The sequence below is a fragment of the Hylobates moloch genome, unplaced genomic scaffold (assembly GCF_009828535.3).
Source record: "Hylobates moloch isolate HMO894 unplaced genomic scaffold, HMol_V3 SCAFFOLD_14, whole genome shotgun sequence".
Classification (NCBI taxonomy): Eukaryota; Metazoa; Chordata; class Mammalia; order Primates; family Hylobatidae; genus Hylobates; species Hylobates moloch.
In genome coordinates this window covers 64,199,394-64,224,381 of record NW_026652289.1, presented here as the reverse complement: position 1 = coordinate 64,224,381, position 24,988 = coordinate 64,199,394, and the positions used below count along the sequence as shown (strand labels likewise).

The 24,988-nt window shown below is 44.7% G+C and overlaps 1 protein-coding gene and 1 non-coding gene across 3 annotated transcripts in view; both read left to right on the top strand.

The window, feature by feature from the left end:
• ZNF609 (zinc finger protein 609) overlaps positions 1-24,988 on the top strand; it is a 222,964-nt gene that overhangs the window by 185,379 nt on the left and 12,597 nt on the right. For both annotated transcript variants that reach the window (XM_032175816.2, XM_058427235.1), the window contains exon 4: positions 23,790-23,877. In XM_032175816.2, coding sequence (XP_032031707.1) covers positions 23,790-23,877 — 88 coding nt within the window. The remainder of the gene's footprint in view (positions 1-23,789; positions 23,878-24,988) is intronic.
• Positions 24,669-24,775, top strand: LOC116482856 (U6 spliceosomal RNA). Its single transcript, XR_004252104.1, has one exon. It is a non-coding gene; the product is annotated as a U6 spliceosomal RNA (small nuclear RNA).

Genomic DNA, 24,988 nt, shown 5'->3' with positions numbered 1-24,988 from the left:
TATTGACACAGCAAAGACATGAGGTGACCTAGACGTTTGTAAGCCACTCTGGCAGCTACAGCTGAGGAAGCAGGCCCGGTTAGAGATTTCTCACAGGTGTTCTCCAGACCCAAACACTGTAGTTTTATGTAGATTGCTCCCTTCTTAGGAAGGAAGTAGAGCTGTTTTGTTTCTATTCATGTGTTATGTATTACCTCTCTCACTATCTCATTAACCAGTGTTGTCACCACCACCCCCAACTCTGTGTACTAAAATTTGTTGTTCAGAAATTTAAAAAAAAAAACTTAAGACATGAAACCAGTTTACATTTTTCTTTATTTATTTACTTAGAGACCAAGTATCTCTCTGTCACCCAAGCTGGAGTGCAGTGTGCGATTGCAGCTCACTGCAACCTCTGCCTATTCTCATGCCTCAGCCTCCTGAGTAGCTGGGATTACAAGCGAGCCAACACACCTGACTAATTTTTGTATTTTTGGTGGACATGGGATTTCACCATGTTGGCCAGGCTGGGCTCCAACTCCTGGCCTCAAGTGATCCGCCCACCTCGGCCTCCCAAAGTGCTCAGCTTGCAGGCATGAGCCACCATGCCCAGCCTTATTTTTATTTTATATATATATTTTTAGCTGGGACTATAGGCACACACCACCATGCCTGGCTAATTTTTTTTTTTTTTTTTTTTGAGACAGGGTCTCACTCTGTTACCCAGGCTGGAGTGCAGTGGTACGATCACAGCTCACTGCAGCCTTGACCTCCCAGACCCAGCCATTCTCCCCACCTCAGCCTTCCAAGTAGCTGGGACTACAGGCATGTACCACCACACCTGACTAATTTTTATATTTTTTGTAGATACGGGGGTTTCACCATGTTACCTAGGCTGATCTCAAACTCCTAGGCTCAAACAATCCTCCCACCTTGGCCTCTCAAAGTGCTGGGACTACAGGTGTGAATCGCTATGCCTGGCCAACACTTGGCTTATTTTTTAAAAATTTTAGAGATGGAGTCTCACTGCGTTTTCTAGGCTGATCTTCAACTTCCACTCCTGGACTCAAGCAGTCCTCCTGCTTCAGCCTCCCTAAGTAGTTGGGACTACAGGTGCGAGCTACCGCACCTAGTTCAATTTAGATTTTTCTATCATTATGCCACATTACCTAAGATACTACAAGTCTGGGGCTGGTCTGAGTGCAGTGGTGTTTACAACTAATCGATCACAACCAATTACAGATTTCTTTGTTCCTTCTCTAATCCCATTGCTTCACTTGACTAACCTTAAAAAATAAAAAGATACTCCAAGTCTGTACAGAATGTGTACTGTGGCTCTTCCTAGACAGGGCATCCAGCTCTGTGCCCTGTTTGGAAACCAGGGCTTCAATCTGGCTCCAGATGCCTGATATGACAGAGCTGAAGATAGCTACTATAAAATATGTTCAACAGTAATTTTATTTTAAAACCATCTCTGGAGACTTTTTACTAGTCTTTAAAGAACGCTTTATTTCCTTAGACAGATTAGGATATTCATTACCCTATGCATCTTTGTGATCTTTTGGATTGTTAGAAGTAAGCCTTGCTGGTGATAATGTCTTCTGTTTTACATTAGAGTTTTGTCCCCCTCATTCTAGATTATAAACTTCCTGGAAGCGCCAGGCACAGTGGCTCACACCTGTAATCCTAGCACTTTGGGAGGTCGAGGCGGGCGGATTGCTTGAGTTCAGGAGTTTGAGAACAGCCTGGGCAGCACGGTGAAACCCCATCTCTACTAAAAATACAAAAAATGAGCTGGACGTGGCGGTGTGCGCCTGTAGGCCCAGCTACTCAGGAGGCTGAGGCAGGAGAATTGCTTGAACCTGGGAGGCAGAGGTTGCAGTGAGCTGAGATCGTGCCACTGCACTCCACCCTGGACGACAGAGCTAGACTCTGTCTCCAAAAAAAAAAATAAAAAATAAACTTCCTGGAAGCAAAGACATGTTTATTCAACCCCACTCCCCCAACCCCTAAACAAACACACAAGTAGAATAGAGCTTTGAATAGTAGCTCCTTGCAGATTGAATGAGAAACTACTAGAGTTAGCGTTATCTGTTATTTTAATTTCTTAACAGTGTCCAAGATATCACACTCTCCTAGACTGGGAGCCAAAGAGCTATAAAAAATTGGTAGCAGAGTCACCAACTTGCTAAGAGTCATAAATTACCCCTTACTCTTAAAGGTTGAAGGAAATTTGAGTTATACAAGACAATATGGTTACTCCAGCACCATCTAGAGGAAAGTCTAGAAATGTTTAAAATGGTATTTTACAACTTCACTGTATCAGTTTATTTATTTATTTATTTAGAGACAGAGTCTCACTCTGCCGCCCAGGCTGGAGTGCAGTGGTGTGATCTGGGCTCACTGCAACCTCTGCCTCCTGGGTTCAAGCGATTCTCCTGCTTCAGCCTCCTGAGTAGCTGGGATTACAGTGTGCCACCATGCCCGGCTAATTTTTGTATTTTTAGTGGAGATGGGGTTTCTCCATGTTGGCCAGGCTGGTCTCAAACTCCTGACTTCAGGTGATTCACCCGCCTCGGCCTCCCAAAGTGCTGGGATTACAGGCATGAGCCATCACGCCCCGCCATCAGTTCAGTTACATCTAGATATCACATTCTTCCTATTCTTTTTTATTATACATGTCATGATATGGTAAGATATCGTTCACTTGGCCATTCAACCAAACTTTACTCTGTTCTTTATTTATTTTATATATATTTTTTCTTTTTTATAGAGATGGGAGTCTTGTGCTGTTGACCAGGCTAGTCTTGAACTCCTGGCCTCAAACAATCCTTCCGTCTCTTCCTCCCAAAGTACTCTGTTCTCATCTACTGCCTGATAGCATGTTACTTCTGCGTGTGTTTATCTCAACTGGATTGTAAAGTGAGAACAGATTGAGATCATGTCTTCTATTTCTATAATATGTATCTCCATAGCCCCTTACTACTGGTAGGAAGTCATTAAAGATTGATAATTAAGTGATAGGTATAGGTATTACAACCTTATAGGCTAGATATAATATAGCAATATAGAAGATTCTTAAAAGTATAGTGCCAAGTGGGCCGGGCACGGTGGCTCACGCCTGTAATCCCAGCACTTTGGGAGGCTGAGGCAGGTGGATCATGAGGTCAGGAGATCAAGACCATCCTGGCTAACACAGTGAAACCCCATCTCTACTAAAAATACAAAAAATCAGCTGAGCGTGGTGGTGGGCGCCTGTAGTTCCAGCTACTCGGGAGGTTGAGGCAGGAGAATGGCATGAACCCGGGAGGCGGAGCTTGCAGTGGGCCGGGATTGTGCCACTGTGGTCCAGCCTGGGCGACAGAGCAAGACTCCATCTCAAAAAAAAAAAAAAAAGCATAGTGCCAAGTTGAGGGGAAAAAAAAACAGAATAGTCCAGGACTGGTGGCTCACGCCTGTTGGATCACCTGAGGTCAGGAGTTTGAGACCAGCCTGACCAGCATGGAGAAACCCCGTGTCTGCTAAAAATACAAAATTAGCCAGTGTGGTGGCGCATGCCTGTAATCCCAGCTACTGGGGAGGCAGGAGAATCACTTGAACCTGGGAGGCGGAGGTTGTGGTGAGCTGAGATCGTGCCATTGTACTCCAGCCGGGATGACAAGAGCAAAACTCTGCCCCCCCCTCAAAAAACCAGAATGATATCTATAATACTAAATAAGCAAAATAAAATATATTAAAACAAAACAATTACATATATAATATACATTTGTAAGAACATATGCAGGCTGGGCGTGGTGGCTCACACCTGTAATCCCAGCACTTTGGGAGGCCAAGGTGGGCGGATCACCTAAGGTCAGGAGTTGGAGACCAGCCTGGCCAACATGGTGAAATCTCATCTCTACTAAAAATACAAAAAAGATTAGCTGGGCATGATGCCAGGTGCCTGTAATCCCAGCTACATGGGAGGCTGAGACAGGAGAATTGTTTGAACCCGGGGGGCGGGGGTTGCAGTGAGCTGAGATCATGCCGTTGCACTCCAGCCTGTGCGACAAGAGAAACTCTATCTCAAGAAAAATAAAATAAAAAGAACATATACAAACAAAAATATGTACATTAAACATAAAGAATGTCTGTAGGGGGCAGGGGCATGGAAATTGTGTAAAATGGAATAATTAACTAACAAGGGGAAGCTGAAAACAACAACTTTACCAGATATTAGAAATCAGCATGGATTAAGTGGCAGCTTTTGGCGAAGGATGAATTAAGCAACTCAGTGCTCAGTCAAAAGTTTTTACCTTATTTTCTTTTTTCCTTTTTTGATACTGAGTCTCACTCTGTCACCCAGGCTGGAGTGCAATGGCGTGATCTTGGCCCACTGCAATCTCCGCCTCCCGTGTTCAGGTAATTCTCTTGCCTCAGTCTCCCGAGTAGCTGGGGGTACAGGCACCCACCACCACGCCCAGCCAATTTTTGTATTTTTAGTAGATATGGGGTTTTACCACGTTGCCCAGGCTGGTCTCGAACTCCTGACCTCAAGTGATCAGCCCACCTCAGACTTCCAAAGTGCGGGATTACAGGCGTGAGCCACCACGCCTAGCTATCTTATTTTCTATAACTTATTTTAATATATTAGCCCACCGATCAGTAACAATTAACAAATATTTATTTAGCATGAAGTATTAGATCAGCTTTTTCCATGTCTCCTTCCTACTCTCTGACACATGCGTCAGTTCTTCACTTGTGGTTTGGTCTCACTCTTCTTCATGTGTGTCATGCTTATCCCAAATCCATTTAGGATTATAAAATTCTCCCTATTCTTTCTCTGACCTAACAGTCCGTGGCTTTACCACAGTTTGTAGTGTGGCATATGGTTTTGGGTTTTTAACTAATGGGTTTTCTCCTTTTTTCTTTCTTTTCTTTCTCCTTCCTTCTTTCCTTCCTTCCTCCCGCTCTTCCTCCCTTCCTCTTTTCCTTTTCTTTTTTCCTCCCTCCCTCCCTCTTTCTCCTCCCCTCCCCTCTCTCCCTTCCTCCCTTCCTCTTTCTTTAGATCCAGCATCCCAACTAATGGTTTTGAATATATCCATTCTCCGACACCACCCTGCCCCCCACCTCCAAGATTAGAACACAACTTTCCATTCAGTAGCCATATCTCTATTCTGTTTTGAATCTTCAGTAGCACTTGGCACAATGACGGAGTATGGTAAGTAGTATGGGCCAGGCACAGTGGCTCACGCCTGTAATCCCAGCACTTTGGGAGGCCGAGGCAGACAGATCACTTAAGGCCCAGAGCTCAAGACCAGCCTGGCCAACATGGCGAAACCCGTCTCTACTAAAAATACAAAAAATTAGCCGGGTGTGGTGATGCGTGCCTGTAGTCCCAGCTACTTGAGAGGCTGAGCCAGGAGAATCGCTTGAACCCAGGAGGTAGAGGGTTGCAGTGAGCCAAGATCACACCACTGCACTGCAGCCTGAGTGACAGAGCAAGACTGCGTCTCAAAAAAATATATATATATATATATCTAAAATAATAATAATAGGTAGTATGTATTTGCTGTCTAGTTGCATAAAAGCAGTGTTTGAAGCCGTGCATGGTGGCTCACACCTGTAATCCCAGCACTTTGGGAGGCCAAGGCGGATGGATCATGAGGTCTAGAGATTGAGACCATCCTGGCCAACATGGTGAAACCCCGTCTCTACTGAAAACACAAAAATTAGCTGGGCATGGTGGTGCGTGCATGTAGTCCCAGCTACTCAGGAGGCTGAGGCAGGAGAATCACTTGAACCCCGTAGGCGGAGGTTGCAGTGAGCCGAGATTGCGCCACTGCACTCCAGCCTGGTAACAGAGGGAAAATCCGTCTCAAAAAAAAAAGCAGCGTTTGAGGTAGATTAATCTGACAATAGTTTACCACCTGGATTAACAGAGATAAAGGGTGGAGTTGGGGAGCACAATTCAAAGACTATTGGAATAGTCTACAGGTAAATTAATGAGGACTTAGACTCTAGTGGTTGTGGGGATGTGGAGAGGAAGACATTATTCAGAGATTTCAAAGGCAGAATGGGCAGGTCATGGTGGCTGACTCTTGTCCAAATGCCAGAAAGTCAACTCTATTTACTTCTTTTTTTTTAGCCCTTGATCCCTCCTGGCTATGCCCAAAGTTTCCTGCTTCCTTTACAGATCATCAGTTGCCTCTCCTCAGGATCCAGAATTCTCACAACTTTCAAGAATTCCAACTGGTCAAGCAAATCCCTGAAAGGCAAAACTGACTGCACTGGTAGAACTGGCTGATCCCCAACTTTCTGTCTTCTGGCATGAAGATAGCAGCAGCTTAGTTAACTTCTCTATAAAGAGGCAGAAGGAAAACAATGCTTGGCTTTTATGCCTTACGTGTAGCAGTTCTTATACTTTTTGGTCTCAGGACCCCTTTTCATTTACCTTAAAAATTATTTTTTTTTTCTTTTTTTGAGACGGAGTCTTGCTCTGTTTCCCAGGCTGGAGTGCAATGGCGCTATCTCGGCTCACCGCAACCTCCGCCTCCTGGGTTCAAGCAATTCTTCTGTCTCAGCCTCCCGAGTAGCTGGGATTACAGGCATGCACCACCACGCCCAGCTAATTTTGTATTTTTAATAGAGACAGGGTTTCTCCATGTTGGTCAGATTGGTCTCGAACTCTTGATCTCAGGTGATCCACCCTCCTTGGCCTCCCAAAGTGCTGGGATTACAGGTGTGAGCCACCGCGCCCGGCCTACCTTAAAAATTATTGAAGGGCCAGGTACCATGGCTCACACTTATAATCCCAGCACTTTGGAAGATATATATATATATATATAAATATGTATGTATGTATATATACATACATATTTTATATATATACGCATGTATACATATATATGTATATGTATATATACACATATACACATATATGTATATGTGTATATATACATACATATTTTTATATATATACACATATATACACATATATGTATATGTATATATACACATATATGTGTATATACACACACATACATATATAATATACATATTATGTATAATATATATTGAGGTAGATTAATCTGACAATAGCATATATGTTGGGTGTGGTGATGCACGCCCGTGGTCCTAGCTACTTAGAAAACTAAGAGAGGAGGATCACTTGAGCTTTGGCGGTTGAGGCTTCAGTGAGCCGTAATCATACTACTACACGCCAGCCTGGATGACAAAGATCCTGTCTCAAAAAAAAAAAGGTATCGAGGACCTCAAAGAACTTTTGTTTTTATAGATTATATCTATTGATATTTACCATTTAGGAATTAAAATTTAGAAACTCAAAGTGTATATTATTCATAATAATGAACCTGTTACATGGTAATATAAATAGTATTTTTAATGAAAAATAACTATTTTCATATTTTTAGTAGAGACGGGGTTTCATCATGTTGGCCAGGCTAGTGTCCAACTGGCCTCAAGTGATCTGCTCACCTCAACCTCCCAAAGCGCTGGGATTACAGGCGTGAGCCACTGCACCCAACTGGAAAATAACTATTTTATAAAACAAAAAAATACTTAATGAGAAAAGTGGCTTTTTTTTTTTTTTTTTGAGACAGGGTCTTGCTCTGTCGCCCAGGCTGGAAGTGCAGTGGAACGGTCTTGGCTCACTGCAACCTCCACTTCCCAGGTTCAAGCAATTCTCCTGCCTTAGTCACTGTAGTAACTGGGATTACAGGTGCACGCCACCACACCTGGCTAATTTTTTGTATTTTTAGTAGATACAGGGTTTCACCATGTTGGCCAGGCTAGTCTCAAACTCCTAACCTCAACTGATTCACCCACCTTAGCCTCCCAAAATGCTGGTATTACAGGTGTGAGCCACCACGCCTGGCCTGTTTTACATTTTTACAAATCTGTTTAATGTCTGGCTTAATATATGACAAGCTAGTTTCTCATTTACGCTTCCACATTAATTTTTTGAAATATCATGTGTCAGCTGGGCGCAGTGGCTCATGCCTGTAAACCTAACATGTTGGGAGGCTGAGGCCGGCAGATCACATTGAAACAGGAGAGTTCCCTGATTCCCCTTGCAGGACATGTGACAGGGATGTGACTCACCTGCTCACACCCCTAGGGGGAACATTCAGACCAGCAGGTGCAGAGGCCAGGGCAAGCGCTTTTGGGCTCTGGCCCCATGGCAGCATCTAGGGATGGGTGTCTGCAACTCCCGAAGCCCAAGTAAGCATGTGTTACAAGGCTCTTTCAGATTTGCCATTTGCGGATGACTTGTGTGTTATCAGCTCAATGGACTCTGCCTTATCACAAGGGCAGAGGGCCAGTGTAACAACCTTCTGTATCCCGAGCTCTTGTCCAGTATCCTGAAAGAATCGGATCACATGTGGGCTCGAAGGATGAGTGCAAGGTTTTATTGAGTGGTGGAGGTGGCTGTCAGTGAGATGGACGGGGAGCTGGAAGTGGGCATGGAGTGAGAAGATGGTCTTCCCCTGGAGTCGGGCTGCCCAGCAGCCGGACACTTCTCTGGCCACCCCAGCCAAATTCCCCTTGGCATCCAGACTTCCCTCCTCTTCTCTTTTTCTCTGCCATGTCATTCAGCTGTCATTGGTCTGCTTGTCTGCTGGTCTTGACGTTCAGCCACTTGTGTGTGTGCCCACTAAGACCTCAGGTTTACATGGGCACAGGATGTGTAGCAGGCCAGAGTGGTCTTGGAAAATGCAACATTCGGGCGTGAAAACAGGAGTGCCTGTTCTCACTTAGGTCTGCAGGCACAGGCCCGAGGGTGGAGCCCTTGCCAGGGACCCCACCTTTCTCTACCCAACACTCCCTTGCCCCCCTCCCATATCAACATGAGGCCAGGATTTCAAGACCAGCCTGGCCACATGGTGAAACCCTATTTGTACTAAAAATACTAAAATGGCTGGGCGCGATGGATCACGCCTGTAATCCCAGCACTCTGAGAGGCCAGGACGGGTGGATCACTTGAGGTCAGGAGTTCAAGACTAGCCCGGCGAACATGGTGAAACCCCGTCTCTACTAAATGAAAAAAATTAGCCAGGTGGTGTGCAGGTGTTATCCCAGCTACTTGGGAGGCTGAGGCAGGAGAATCACTTGAACCTGGCAGGCAGAGGTTGCAGTGAGCCAAGATTTCGCCATTGCACTCCAGCCTGGGCACAAGAGTGAAAACTCCGTCTCAAAATAAAAAATGAAAATTAGCCTGTAATCCCAGAACTTTGGGAGGTGGGCAGATCACTTGAGGTCAGGAGTTTGAGACCAGCCTGGGCAACATGGTAAAACCCTGTCTCTCCAAAAAAAAAACAAAACAAAGAAAAAAATTAGCTAGGTGTGGTGACACATGCCTGTAATCCCAGCTACTTGGGAGGCTGAGGCATGAGAATCGTTTGGACCTGGAAGGCAGAGGTTGCAGTGAACTGAGATTGTACCACTGCGCTACAGCCTGGGCAACAGAGCAAGACAATGTTTCAAAAAATAAAATAAAAATACAAAAATTAGCTGGGCATGGTGGCGCATACCTGTAATCCCAGCTACTCAGAAGGCTGAGGCAGGAGAATCGCTTGAACCCAGGAGACGGAGGTTGCAGTGAGCCAAGATCGTGCCACTTCACTCCAGCCTGGATGACAGAGCGAGATTCTGTCTCAAAAAAAAGAAATATAGGCCAGGTGCGGTGGCTCATGCCTGTAATCCCAGCACTTTGGGAGGCCGAGACTGGCAGATTACGAGGTCGAGATCGAGACCATCCTGGCCAATGTGGTGAAACCCTATCTCTACTAAAAATACTAAAATTAGCTGGGCATGGGGGCACGCGTGCCTATAGTCCCAGCTACTCCGGAGGCTGAGGCAGGAGAAAGGTGTGAACCCGGAAGGAGGCGGAGCTTGTAGTGAGCCGAGATTGCGCCACTGCACTCCAGCCTGGGCGATAGAGCAAGACTCCATCTCAAAAGAAAAAAAATATCACGTGTCACATAGCCTCTGGAAAACTTGTATATACACTCATGAGAGACTGAGGGTGAAAAGACAAATGTGTCTTAGTATTACTATGAAAATAATTTTGACTTTGCAGACTCCTTGAAAGTGCCTTTGGGACTTCCAGGGGTCCCTGAACCACACTTTGAGAACCGCTGCCCTAAGTTGTGCTTTTTCGTTTCTCTCTCTAGGAGAGCCTTAAAGATCTGTTTCATTTGTAGCCATTTCTGGGAATTCTTGGCACCTGAACTGAGATCCTCATTACCCATTGTTGTTAGAAATAACATGTTCAAAAGAGGAATAAAACACATTTTTAATTTTTTGAAAGTTTTTTATTGGACATTTACCACACACACTCACACACTGCATTCAAAGCTTGCTGGCAAACTATGGTCGTAGGAAGTTACCAAAAATAGTTTGTCAGACTGATTGCTTTGGTTAGTAGCTATAGAATTTTTCCCCATGGACTTTGAGTTGCAAATAACAGACCCTTAAGAGAATCATGTAATTAGTGGATGATAGAGCTACGTTAGTATTTACTCCCTGGTTTCCTAGCCTAAAGTAGATTGGAAGAAGGAAGTTGGATGTAATAGAGAGGTTGGTGATAAGGGAAAGACTACTGCAGAAGGCAGACATATTAATGACAAGAAAAAGTAACTGCTGACAGCCAAAGAGGAGACTGAGAAGCAAAACACAGAAACTCAGCAGAGTAGTTTGGTCTCAATTAAAGAGGGCCATTAACCCCTAATATCTCAGGAACCTTTAAAGGGACATCTCTTTACCACACCACAGAATAATCATATCTAGAATAATGTCCCTGAGTCATCAAGAAAATTTTAAAATACGCTCTGTATATGGGAAGTCCCCAACTTATGAATGGTTTGTGGTCCAAAGTTAATTTTCAAAACATTTTTTTGGAACTCAAAACATTTTTCTTTCCTTCTTTTTTTTTTTTTGAGACTGAGTCTTGCTTTGTTGCCCAGGCTGGAGTGCAGTGGCATGATCTCAGCTGACTGCAACCTCTGCCTCCTGGGTTCAAGCGATTCTCCTGCCTCGGCCTCCCGAGTAGCTGGGATTACAGGTGCACGCCACCATGCCCAGCTAATTTTTGTATTTTTAGTAGAGATGGGGTTTTGCTATGTTGGCCAGGCTGGTCTTGAACTCCTGACCTCAGGTGATCTGCCCACCTCAGCCTCCCAAAATGCTGGGATTACTGGCATGAGCCGTCGCACCTGGCCTCAAAACATTTTCTATAGAAAGAATGAAATAATTACTTTGGGCCTTAGACAAGCTGCTTTTTCATTTTATCAGTCCAATAAACAACCTTTGAATGCCTAATATTAATAAAAGTATTTCTTTTATATCTGGCTCTCATTTATATCTTTGTTTCAGTGAGAGTGCATTCTGAGGCCAGAGCCTGAACATAAATACAGTTTCCCTCTGGCCTCATAATCTGTTCCGCAAGGTGCAGACGGTCTATGTCAGGGATTAGCAAGTTAGGGTTCAGTTACCAAATCCAGTCCCACTTCTGGTTTTTATAATACAGTTTTATTGAAACACAACTATGCCTATTTGTTTACATATTGTCTGGGGCTCTTTTTCTACTATAAGAGCTGAGAAGTTATGAAGGAGACTGTGTGGCCTGCAAAGCATTAAATATGTACTATCTGTCCCTTACTTTAAAAGCCTGCCAATCCCCAGTCTGTGTGATCTGGTCCACCGTTGTCACTAATATGCTGTCTCTCTGACCTCATGTGTTCTCACTCTTCCCCTCATTTATTCCACTACAGCCACACTATCCTCTGCTCTTCCGAACATGCCATGTGCATTCCCACCACAGGGCCTTTGTACTTGCTTTTTCCACTGCCTAAAATGTCTTCTAATTTCCACAGGGCTCGCTGTCTCACCTCTTACAGATTTCTCTGCTTGAATGTCATCTTCTTCAGAAGGCTTTTTAAAATTGCCCTTTATAAAATAGCAGCATCACCATCCCTCACATCCTCTTCTGCTTTGTTTTTCTCCATAGCTTATCACTATCTGGGTTTTTGTTGTTGTTTGTTTGTTTGTTGAGACAGGGTTTCACTCCCATCACCCAGGCTGGAGTGCAGTGGCGTGATGTGGACTCACTGCAACATCCGCCTCATGGGCTCAAGTGATTCTCCTGCCTCAGTCTCCCAAGTAGCTGGGACTACAGGTGTGTGCCACCATGTCTGGCTAATTTTGGTATTTTTTGTAGAGACAGGGTTTCACCATGTTGGCCAGGCTGGTCTTGAACTCCTGGGCTCGAGCAGTCCTCCCGCCTCGGCCTCCCAAAGTGCTGGGATTACAGGTGTGAGCCACCGCAACTGGCCGCGTATCAGTATCTGACATATGCTTACATGTTCCTTTGTTTATTGTCTTTCTCCTCTTATCTGAATGTGAGAGCAGAGACCTGGTCAGTTTTCTGTGTTGCCATGTCCCAGCACTTTAGAACAGTGTCTGGCCCAGAGTAGGTGCTCATTCGTGGAATAATAGAATGAATGAAAGCATGCATGTGTGCTAACCTGCACTTTACCCTGGTTAGTTAGGGTGTATTTGTATCCAGTTAGGGTGTAGTTACCAACATCAATCAGGATTGAAAATTGGGATTAAAATAAGATTTAAAAGCAGCATATAGGCAAATGCTGATGTTTCCATTTGGAAACTCAATGCTACTGTAATATTCAGGTACACTTCATCTCTTCCCCTTTCTCTTTTTTAGTCTCTTATGTTGAGGGCAAGCATCTGGCCTTATTTATCCTTATTCTCTAGTACCTAGTCCAGCACATTCCATAAAGTTGGCTCTTAATAAACATTTGCTCCCAACCCAGGAGTGGACCTCAGCATTTCTTCACTGTTTTTGTAACTTCAATACTTCACAGAATCCTTGGCAAATAATAGATGCTCAATAAATATTTGTTCGAGGTAGGAATGAATTATTTGTCTACATAGGATAGACATTATTCCAGGTTATCTGTTATATAACAAATTAACCTAAAACATAGTTGTCTAAAACAATAAATATTATCTCACAGAGTTTCTGTGGCTCAGGAATTCAGGAGTAGCTTAACTGGGTGGTCTGACTAAGGGTCTCTCATGAGGTTGTAGTCAGTTTTTGACTGGGGCTGTCATCATCTGAAAGCATATCTGGGGCTGGAGGATCCTCTTCCAAGTTGCTTCACTACCTGACTATTGGCAGAGGGCCTCAGTTGCTGGCCTCATGGACTTCTCCATAGGGCTGCTTAAGTGTTCTCACAAAATGGCTGCTGTCATCTCTAAGGGAAGAAATCCCAGAGAGAAAGCAAGGAGGAACCCACAATAATACCTTTTATCACCTTGTCTCAAAAGCCGTGCACCATCACTTCTGCAAGTTGCTAAAGGCAGCTCACACTCCAGAGGATGAGAATTAGTCCCCACCTTTTTTTTTTCCTCTGTGACTTAGGCTGGAGTGCAGGGGCAACATCTCAACTCATTACAGCCTAGATCTCCCGGGCTCAAGTGATCCCCCTACGTCAGCCTCCATAGTAGCTGGCACTACAGGCACATGCCAACAAGCCCAGATAATTTAAAAAATTTTTTTAGAGACAGGGTCTCACTACATTGCCCAGGCTAGTTTCGAATTCCTGTGCTCAAGCAATCCTCCCGCCTTGGCCTCCCAAAATGCTGAGATTACAGGCATGAGCCACCATTCTTGGCCATGAAGCATTTTTAAAACATTGAGATATTTCTACTAAAACTAATAATTTTTTTTTCTCTTGAGACAGGGTCTCATTCTGTTGCCCAGACGGGAGTGCAGTGGTGCAATCTTGGCTCACCACAACCTCTGCCTCCCAGGCTCAAGTGATTCTCTTGCCTCAGACTCTGCAGGAGCTGAGATTACAGGCACACGCCACTACCGCCCAGCTAATTTTTGTATTTTTAGTAAAGATGGGGTTTCACCATGTTGACCAGGCTGGTCTTGAACTCCGGACCTAAGATGATCCACCCGCCTCGGCCTCCCAAATTGAGATTACAGGCATGAGCCACCACGCCTGGCTAACTAATAACTATTTCTATGTGTTTTTTTTGGAATAGGTAATACATACAGATGTATATATTACCTATACCTGTATGTACGAGTTCAAAAGCTAAAAGGTTTTATACAGAGAAATGATAGGATATGAGAGGTTTTATTTAACAGGATCTCTCTGGCCTCTGTGTTGAGAACGGGTCAGAAAGTGATAAGGATGGAAGCAAGTTAGGAAGCTATTGCAATAATTTAAGGAGTGCTTGGAGCAGTAGAAGTGGAGGTAATGAGAAATGATCAAAATCTGAATGTATTTTGAAGGTTGAGCCAAAAAGATTTGCTGATGGTCAGGTGTGGGGACATGATAGTAGGAGAGGAATCAAGTAAAACTCTAAGGGTTTTGACCTGAACACCTAGAAGGATGTACACATGCCATTACCTCAGATAGGGAGAACTCAGAGCAAGTTATTTTTGTTGTTCTTGGAGGAGAGGGGTGTTAAGGAGAGGATGGGTATCAGCTCAGTTTGGAACATGTTAAGTTTGAGATCTCCATTTAGACGTCCAATGGAAATGTCAAATTTGTGATTAGATACATGAATCTGGAGTTTAGGGGAGAGGTTGGGGCTAGGGATAGAAGTTTGAGTCATCAGGCCGGGCGCGGTGGCTCACGCTTGTAATCCCAGCACTTTGGGAGGCCGAGGCAGGCGGATCACGAGGTCAGGAGATCGAGACCACGGTGAAACCCCGTCTCTACCAAAAATACAAAAAAATTAGCCGGGCGTGGTGGCGGGCGCCTGTAGTCCCAGCTACTCGGAGAGGCTGAGGCAGGAGAATGGCGTGAGCCCGGGAGGCGGAGGTTGCAGTGAGCCGAGATCGCGCCACTGCACTCCAGCCTGGGCGACAGAGCAAGACTCCGTCTCAAAAAAAAAAAAAAAAAAAAAAGAAGTTTGAGTCATCAGCTACACATGAAGTACCTGCAAAAGATGCTGAGGAATGACCAGAGAGATAGGAGGAAAACCAGGAGAGTATGGTATTCTGGAAGCCAAGTGAAGGAAGTGTTTCAAGAAGGGAATTGATCTGAGCATGAAGGAGCTGAGCATGAAGGTACCAGATCCCCGAGAGAAAGTGTGTACTAATGGAAATAGTAAAAATGAGGGGCCTAGAAAAAATCTCTGTCTCTTTCCACTATTATACTTGGATCAGCCTTGACTACACAAATGTTTTGAGGTTTTGAATTATTATCTGAAACAAAGCAGTGCTGCTTTGGGATTGAGTTTGTCTCAGCATTTCACTCCTAAGAACTGTGGGAACCTGGCCAGTCGCGGTGGCTCACGCCTGTAATCCCAGCACTATGGGAGCCCGAGGCAGGTGGATCATCTGAGGTCAGGACTTCGAGACCAGCCTGGCCAAAATGGTGAAACAGTATCTCTACTAATAATACAAAAATTAACGAGGTGTGGTGGTGCACACCTGTAATCCCAGCTGCTTGGGAGGCTGAGGCAGGAGTATCGCTTAAGCCTGGGAGGCAGAGGCTGGAGTGAGCCGAGATTGCACCACTGCACTCCAGCCTGGGTGACACAGTGAGTCTCCGTCTCAAAAATAATAATAATAATAACTAGAGGAACCTGACTAGTGCCTCATACATGTCATCATTTTCCCTTTACTCTGCTCCAATATTTATCACCTTGAAGAAGGGAGAATAGTGAGTACTCTAAAACTTAATAATGGGTAATTAGATTACGCCCATAAGACTCTTGGTAAATCTGAAAGTAAGAATTCTAGAGAAACATGGAGCACTATTTATTACTGCTGTTTTTTTTAGCAGTATTATCCTCAAACATGCTGAGCCTTTCCTTATTTTGTGAACACTTATGAAAAATAGTAAGTTTTCCAAGATGAAGACCAGTTTTTCTTTCTCTTCAGCCTACTTGCTTGAGAAACTCGGTCTGTTAAGTGTTATTTGCTGCTTTTCTTTCCTGTCGTCCTATTCTCCCAGCTGTCTCAACTCGGAACCTTGTAGGAAGAGTATTAAACATCATCAATGTGTGTTTCCTTTGACATTTAAACAAGCCTCCATTTTGTCTTTTCATATTATAATTTTTTCTCTTCCCTTCTCCCATTTCCAGCACCTTGTTTGACCTGTCTTCTCTTCAGCTCATTCACTATTGCTAAAGTTTGCAGATGATACTAAAGGAAGAAGCCAGATTTATAAACATGTGTTCCCACCCAGCTGTTTCAAGAATAGTAATGACATTCATCTTCTAGTTGTGTGCCTGCTCTCTGTGTACAGCTATGCTCATCTGCCCTTGTAAATGAGATGCCTATCACTAAGTCTTACCTTCTCTATAAATGGACTCTGTTCCTATTAAATTGATTATGCAGTAATCAGAGCAGGCCATCTTTTGGGGGAGACATCCACTTGAAATCACTTTGCTAATAGCTAGAGAGAATTTAGCCTAATTACTTCTTTAGGAGATATGCCATTTCCCTTAAGATGCCAGGGCACTGAAAAGGGATAAGATTCCTATCCTTTTCCCCTCTGGATGACCCCCTGCAATCCTGTATGGGTATGTGTCTTTTATCTAAGGTGAAGGTAACAGGATATTCTAAGAAAATTGTGTGAAAAGAATCAGAACCCATTAGAGATAGCTGTGTCAGGCCTTAAGAGTCTGAAAGATCTGACCACTAATAGTGAACCCTTGAGTAAATGATTTATCCTTTCTGGTGTATCATTTCCTCCTTTGCAAAGTAGCCTTAACAATCCTTATATGACAGGATTTTTGGCACCCACTTATGGCCTGCCTTCCTCAAAAAGTGACTTAAGACCAGGTGCCATGGCTCATGCCTGTAATCCCAGCTCTTTAGGAAACCAAGGCAGGAGGATCACTTGAGACCAGGAGTTTGAAACCAGCCTGGGCAACATAGTGAGATTGTCTCTATTTTTAAACAAACAAAAAAATTATAAAAAATAAATGGGCTGGGCCCGGTGGCACATGCCTGTAATCCCAGCACTTTGGGAGGCCAAGGCAGGCGGATCACCTGAGGTCAGGAGTTTGAGACCAGCCTCAACATGGAGAAACTCCATCTCTACTAAAAATATAAAACTAGCTGGGCGTAGTGGTGCATGCCTGTAATCCCAGCTACTCGGGAGGCTGAGGCAGGAGAATTGCTTGAACCTGGGAGGCGGAGGTTGCGACGAGCCAAGATCATGCCATTGCACTCCAGTCTAGGCAACAAGAGCAAAACTCCGTCTCAAAAATTAAAATAAAAAATAAAATAAAATTAAAAAATAAATAAATGCTAGCTACTCAGGAGGCTGAGGCAGGAGAATCGCTTGAACCCAGGAGGCAGAGGTTGCAGTGAGTAGAGATCGCGCCACTGCACTCCACCCTGGGCAACAGAGCAAGACTTCATCTCAAAAACAAACAAAAAAACATACAAATAAATAAAAATAAAAGTGATTGGCCAAGTACAGTGACTACTGCAATCCCAGCACTCTGGGAGGCCAGGTTGTGTGGAGTGCTTGAGGCCAGGAGTTCAAAACCAGCCTGGCCAACATGGTATAACCCTGTCTTTACTAAAAACACAAAAATCAGCCATGCATGGTGGCGCACGCCTGTAATCCCAGCTACTTGGGAGGCTGAGGCACAAGAATTGCTTGAACCTGGGAGGCGGAGGTTGCAGTGAGCCAAGATTGCACCACTGCACTCTAGCCTGGACAACAGAGCGAGACTCTGTCTAAAATAAAAATAAATAAAAATAAAAGTGATTTAAGGCTGTAAATATTCAATAAGATAATATGAAAACATCTAGCACATAATAGTTTTTCTTTTTTAATTTATTGTATTTATTTATTTTTTGAGATGAAGCCTTGCTCTGTCACCGAGGCTGGAGTGCGGTAGCACAATTTCAGCTCACTGCAACCTCCACCTCCTGGGTTCAAGCAATTCTCTTGCCACAGCCTCCTGAGTAGCTGGGACTACAGGCGCCTGCCCCCACGCCCGGCTAATTTTTGTATTTTTAGTAGAGATGGGGTTTCAACATCTTGGCCAGGCTGGCTGGTCTTGGACCCCTAACCTCAAGTGATCACTCGCCTTGGCCTCCCAAAGTGCTGGGATTACAGGCGTGAGCCACTGCACCTGGCCGAAAGTTTTTCTTTTCTTTTCTTTTCTTTTTTTTTCTTTTTGAGACAGAGTTTCGCCCTTGTTGCCCAGGCTGGAGTGCCATGGCACGATCTCGGCTCACTACAACCTCCACCTCCTGGGTTCAAGCAATTCTCCTGCCTCAGCCTCCCAAGTAGCTGAGATTACAGGCGCCTGCCACTATGCCCAGCTAGTTTTTGTATTTTAGTAGAGACGGGGTTTCACCATGTTGGTCAGGCTGGTCTCGAACTCCTGACCTCAGGTGATCCACCCACATCAGGCCTCCCAAAGTGCTGGGATTACAGGTGTGAGCCACTGCATCTGGCCAAGTTTTTTTTTTTTTTTAGAGATGTATCTCACCCTGTCACCCAGGCTAGAGTGCAGTGGCACAGGCGTAGCTTCACTGCAGCCTTGAACTCCTGGGCTCAAGTGATCCTCCCACCTCAGCCTCCCAGGTATTTGGAACTTCAGATGGGCACCACTACGACTGGCTAGTTTTTAAATTTTTTTTGTAGAGACAGGTCTCGCTGTGTTGCCCAGGCTGGTCTTGAACACCTGGCCTTGAACGATCCTCCTGCCTCAGCCTCCCAAAGTGCTGGGGTTCCAGGCATGAGCCACTATGCCACATCCATAATGTATGTTTGATGAATGTTTGAATCACAATCCAATGGACTGTTCTGCTTCACTTGGTAAGACTGAGAGTCCAACTTACTAAACCAAAGTTCTTTCCTGCCCTAATTTTATTAGAATGAGACTTACTGGGTAGGATAATTCTTTTTCTCCCTCTCCCTTGTCTGATTTGATTTTATGATAAAGCACCCTAAATTTCGATTCCAAAGAAAACAAGGACTAAATAAGGTCTTATTTAAAGCCACCACCAAGAGTTCAGGACTCAAGTCCTGATACTCCATAGTTTTGTCTAAAGCACTACCTTTGTAATTATTGAAAACCTACTCTGGGTTAGTTGTCTGATTTATTTATTTATTTGAGACGGAGTCTCCTCCGTAGCCCAGGCTGGAGTGCAGTGGTGTGATCTCCTCTCACCGTAAGCTCCGCCTCCCGGGTTCACGCCATTCTCCTGCGTCAGCCTCCCAAGTAGCTGGGACTACCGGCACCGCCACCACACCCGGCTAATTTTTTTGTATTTTTAGTAGAGACGGGGTTTCACCATGTTAGCCAGGATGGTCTCGATCTCCTGACTTCGTGATCCGCCTGCCTCGGCCTCCCAAAGTGCTGGGATTACAGGCGTGAGCCACCGCGCCTGGCCAGTTGTCTAATTTAATGCTTTTATAATTTATTTCTGTTTTAATCCTTTTTTTTTTTTTTTTTTTTGAGATAGAGTCTCGTTCTGTCGCCCAGGCTGGAGTGCAATGGCGCCATCTCGGCTCACTGCAAGCCCCGCCTCCCGGGTTCGTGCTATTCTCCTGCCTCAGCCTCCCCAGCAGCCGGGACTACAGGAGCACACCGCCAAGTCTGGCTAATTTTTTGTATTTTTAGTAGAGACGGGGTTTCACTGTGTTAGTCAGGATGGTCTCGATCTCCCGACCTCGTGATCTGCCTGCCTCAGCCTCCCGAAGTGCTGGGATTACAGGCGTGAGCCACCGCGCCTGGCTTTTCCGGCTTTTTCTTTTTCTTTTTTTTTTTTTTTGAGATGGAGTCTCCCTCTGTCGCCAGAATGGAGTGCAGTGGCGCAATCTCGGCTCACTGCAACTTCCGACTCCCTGGTTCAAGTGATTCTCCTGCCTTAGCCTCCCAAGTAGCTGATTAACAGGCACACACCACCACAGAGATGGGGTTTCACAGTGTTGGCCAGGATGGTCTCCATCTCCTGACCTTGTGATTCACCCGCCTTGGCCTCCCAAAGTTCTGGGATTACAGGCATGAGCCACCGCACCCGGCTTAATCCTATATTTTTAAAAATCTAAGATTTCGGCCGGGCGCGGTGGCTCATGCCTGTAATCCCAACACTTTGGGGAGGCCGAGGTGGGCGGATCACGAGGTCAGGAGATTGAGACCATCCTGGCTAACATCGTGAAACCCCGTCTCTACTAAAAAATACAACAAAAATTAGCCGGGCGTGGTGATGTGCGCATGTAGTCCCAGCTACTCGGGGGGCTGAGGCAGGAGAATGGCGTGAACCCGGGAGACGGAGCTTGTAGTCAGCCGAGATAGTGCCACTGCACTTCAGCCTGGGCGACAGAGCGAGACTCTGTCTCAAAAAAAAAAAAAACAAAGTGAGATTTGTAGAAGCCAAGTGACTTGTTCAAGGTTACATTATAACAAAGCCAGGATTTGCACTAAGGTTTTCTAACTCCATGTCCGGTGATTTTTAGACACCATTGTATGTCAAAGAATAAATGAATATAAGTGAGTTACTAGAGATAGGTCCTAGAAGTGCCAAATCAAAAAGTATTTTATTAGTGGGTGGCCGTAGACAAACAAAAGCTAATTCCAGATCCCCCAGATTTATTGTCTTGATATATTCCATGGAAAATGTGCCTTGGGGCTGGGTATGGTGGCTAACACCTGTAATCCCAACACTTTGGGATTCTGAGGTGGGCAGATCACCTGAGGTCAGGAGTTCGAGACTGGCCTGACCAACATGGTGAAACCCTGTCTCTACCAAAAAAAAAATACAGAGTTAGCTGGGGCATGGTGGCATATGCCTGTAATCCCAGCTACTCAGGAGGCTGAGGCAGGAGAATCACTTGAACCCGGGAGGTGGAGGTTGCAGTGAGCTGAGATCAGGCCATTGCACTTCAGCCTGGGCAACAAGAGTGAAACTCTGTCACAAAAAAAAAAAAAAAAAGAAACAGAGATGCAAGTCACTAAGTGGGGCTGAATCTGTGGACGGGCTGACCTCCAGATCTGGGAACAAAGAATAGTCGTGAGAGGTGATTTCAGAGGAGTAAATAGATACTAAAAATGCTCATAGACTAAGAATGTGAGGCCAGGAGAGTGAGATGCTAACCCCCAACCAGCCTTATGAAAGGAGGCTTAAAATAGTTAATTGTTGAGTGGAGGAGGGAAGCTTTAAGGAGTTGGGAAGGACTATGTCAAGCTGCCTCCTGATTCATTATTACAATAGAACTGTGATATCCTAAATTTTACTGTGGCATAGGCCATTTGAAGACCTGTTGTACTGAGTCCCTAGGGGACCAGAAGAAAGAAACTGCAAAGTGATGAGACAGAGAAGGGGGGAAAAGTAATAACAAAGACATTCCACTCAATATGAGGCTGCAAACCAAAATGTTAATAATAGAAATCTAATGTTAAGAAAGATAACCAATAAAAACCAGGACTTCCACTTCAGAGAAGATGGAGTAGACAGATTTTTCCCTATTCCTTCCACTAAATACAACTAAAAACTCTGGAAATTATTTATAAAACAAATCTAACAAGACTGTGAAAGGTGGAAGAAAGAAGGCAGACCAGCTATGGGTCACAAGACCTTAGAAACAACATGGTGATGAGTTCCCTGGATTTTCTTTTTTCTTTTTTGAGACGGAGTCTCGCTCTGTCGCCCAGGCTGGAGTGCAGTGGCGCAATCTCGGCTCGCTACAAGCTCCGTCTCCCGGGTTCACGCCATTCTGCTGCCTCAGCCTCTCCGAGTAGCTGGGACTACAGGCGCCCGCCACCACGCCCGGCTAATTTTTTTGTATTTTTAGTATAGACGGGATTTCACCGTGGTCTTGATCTCCTGACCTCGTGATCTGCCCACCTCAGCCTCCCAAAGTGCTGGGATTACAAGCGTGAGCCACCGCGCCCGGCCTTGATTTTCTTTTTGTCTCTGATATCCCAGACTTGGCGCTAAAACTGAATATTATATTTAATGGTAAAAGACTGAATGGAGCCAAGTGTGGTGGCTCACGCCTATAATCCCAGCACTTTGGAAAGCCAAGGCAGATGGATTGCTTGAGCTCAGGAGTTCAAGACCAGCCTGGGCAAAATGGTCTTGACAAGAGGATAGCTTGAGCCCGAGTTTGAGCCCAATCTGGGCAACATAACAAGACATTGTCTCTAAAAGAATTAAAATGCCAGCCAGGCGTGGTGGCTCATGCCTATAATCGCAGCACTTTGGGAGGCTGAGGCAGGCGGATCACCTGAGGTCGGGAGATTGAGACCAGCCTGACCAACATGGAGAAACTCTGTCTCTACTAAAAATACAAAATTAGCTGGGGCTGGTGGTGCATGCCTATAATCCCAGCTACTCGGGAGGCTGAGGCCGAGAATTGCTTGAACCCAGGAGTCAGAGGTTGCAGAGATGATACCATTGCACTCCAGCCTGGGCAACAAGAGCGAAACTCCGTCTCAAAAAAAAAAAAAACCCTATATAAAACCCTATGTAAAACATAATTTTTCTTTTATCAGATTGGCAAAGAACAAAATGAGAACATCATGTTGCCAAAGGAAAAGGGCAAGAGGTATTCATGGGCTACTATAAATGGGTATATGAATGAGTACATCCTCTTTGAGGCAATTTGGAGGTGGTTTGGCCGTATTTATGAGAACTCCAAATATAAATGCACTGTGATTAACAGTTTTACTTACAGGAATTCATCTTACAGACATTTGTGTAGGTAAAGTGAAGCATTTGTACAAGATTATTCATTGCAGTTTATTTGTAATAGCAGAAGATTGAAACAACCTAAATGTCCATTCAAATGCTGCCATAGAAAAGAATGAAGTAGCTCTCTGTCTACACATACAGAATGATCCAAAATATTTGGGTACATGAAAAAAGCAGTGTGCAGAACATTGTGTGTATATTGCTATCATTTAAGGAGGAATATATGAACATATTTGCATATATACATATAAAATATCTGTGGAAGACTTTTGGATGTTTCCAAGTAGGGGAACTGGAAGACTGAAGAACAGTTATGGAAGGGACACTTCATTTTATATTAGGGTTTGGTGGGGATTTTTTTTGGTCCGGTGGTGGGGACTACCTTTTGAATTTTGGAGTAAGGCTACATTACCTAGTCAAAAGCTTTTTTTTTTTTGAGATGGAGTCTCGCTCACCCATGCTGTAGTGCAGTGGCGCAATCTTGGCTCACTGCAAACTCCACCTCCTGGGTTCAAGAGATTCTCCTGCCTCACCCTCCTGAGTAGCTGGGATTACAGGCACGCACCACCAAGCCCGGCTAATTTTTGTAATTTTAGTAGAGACAGGTTTTCCCCATGTTGGCCAGGCTGATCTTGAGCTCCTGGCCGCAAGTGATCTGCCTACCTTAGCCTCCCAAAGTACTGGGATTACAGGCATGAGCCACCACTCCCGGCCAAAAAAAATTTTTTTAATTATCCAGGTGTGGTGACATGCTCCTGTGGTCCCAGCTACTTGGGAGACTGAGGTGGGACGATCGCCTGAGGCTATACTCCAGCCTGGGCAACAGAACAAAACCCCATCTCCAAAAATAAAAATAAAATGTGCCTTCACAAAACCATGAAGTCTTTACAACTGTTACCCATCCTAAGGGGCCTCAGTAGCATTGTAGGCAATTCCTATGGAACTATTCTGGCCCAATCCTATTTGTCCCATTGGTACCCAGAGTACCTCCTAAACCCTCTTATAGAAGTCAGAGTGCTGATCAAAAAAGACTATTCTCAGTGGCAAATGGGATGTGTCTTGTCTATATCTATGTGCTCTTATTTTCCAGGGATGTTGGTGGTAAATGTAACGTGGAGGAACAAGACATATGTAGGTACACTCCTTGACTGCACACGACATGATTGGGCACCCCCAAGGTAAGCACTTACAGCTATTTAGTTTATATTAGTCTGAACCACTCTAATTGGTGATCTCTTATACTTTTATCCTGCTAGAATTGTACATCCAGCTTTTAAAGGACATGATGGTGTAGATACCAGGGAAAGCACTGTATTTATCTGACATTCAAGAAGACTGAATGGCCAGGCGCGGTGGCTCAAGCCTGTAATCCTAGCACTTTGGGAGGCTGAGGCAGGCGGATCACCTGAGGTCAGGAGTTCGAGACCAGCCTGACCAACATGGAGAAACCCCGTCTCTACTAAAAATAAAAAATCAGCCAGGCATGGTGGTACATGCCTGTAATCCCAGCTACTCGAGGGTGAGGCAGGAGAATCGCTTGAACCCAGGAGGCAGAGGTGGTGAGCCAAGATCACACCATTACACTCCAGCCTGGGCAACAAAAAGCGAAACTCCATCTCAAAAAAAAAAAAAAAAAAAAGAAAAAGATGAATTGTGTATTAAAGTGTTCGGAGGCCAGGTACGGTGGCTCATGCCTGTAATCCTAGCACTTTGGGAGGCCAAGGCGAGTGGATCACGAGGTCAGGAGATCGAGACCATCCTGGCTAACACAGTGAAACCCCGTCTCTACTAAAAATTAGCCAGGCGTGGTGGCAGGCGTCTGTAGTCCCAGCTACTCGGCAGGCTGAGGCAGGAGAATGGAGTGAACCCGGGAGGCGGAGCTTGCAGTGAGCTGAGATCGCGCCACTGCACTCCAGCCTGGGGCACAGAGCGAGACTCCGTCTCAAAAAAAAAATAAAGTGTTCAGGGGGTGCTCACTTCAGCGGTACATATACTAAAATTGGAACAATATAGAGAAGATTGGCATGGCCCCTGCACAAGGGTGACATGCAAATTCGTGAAGTGTTTTATATTTTTAAAATTAGGAAAAAAAAAAGTAAAGTGTTGAGGGGATGCACTTTGACTGGAATTATTAAAGTCACCTTGAGACCAAAGCCATAACATCTAACCATGGGTGAGCAAACATTCATTGATGGTAGCTATTTCTCAGAAATTTGAACTCAAGAACATTTTTAGTTTTATAAACTCTACTAGAACATATGAGTTTCACAAGGACCTTTTCATGTTGCA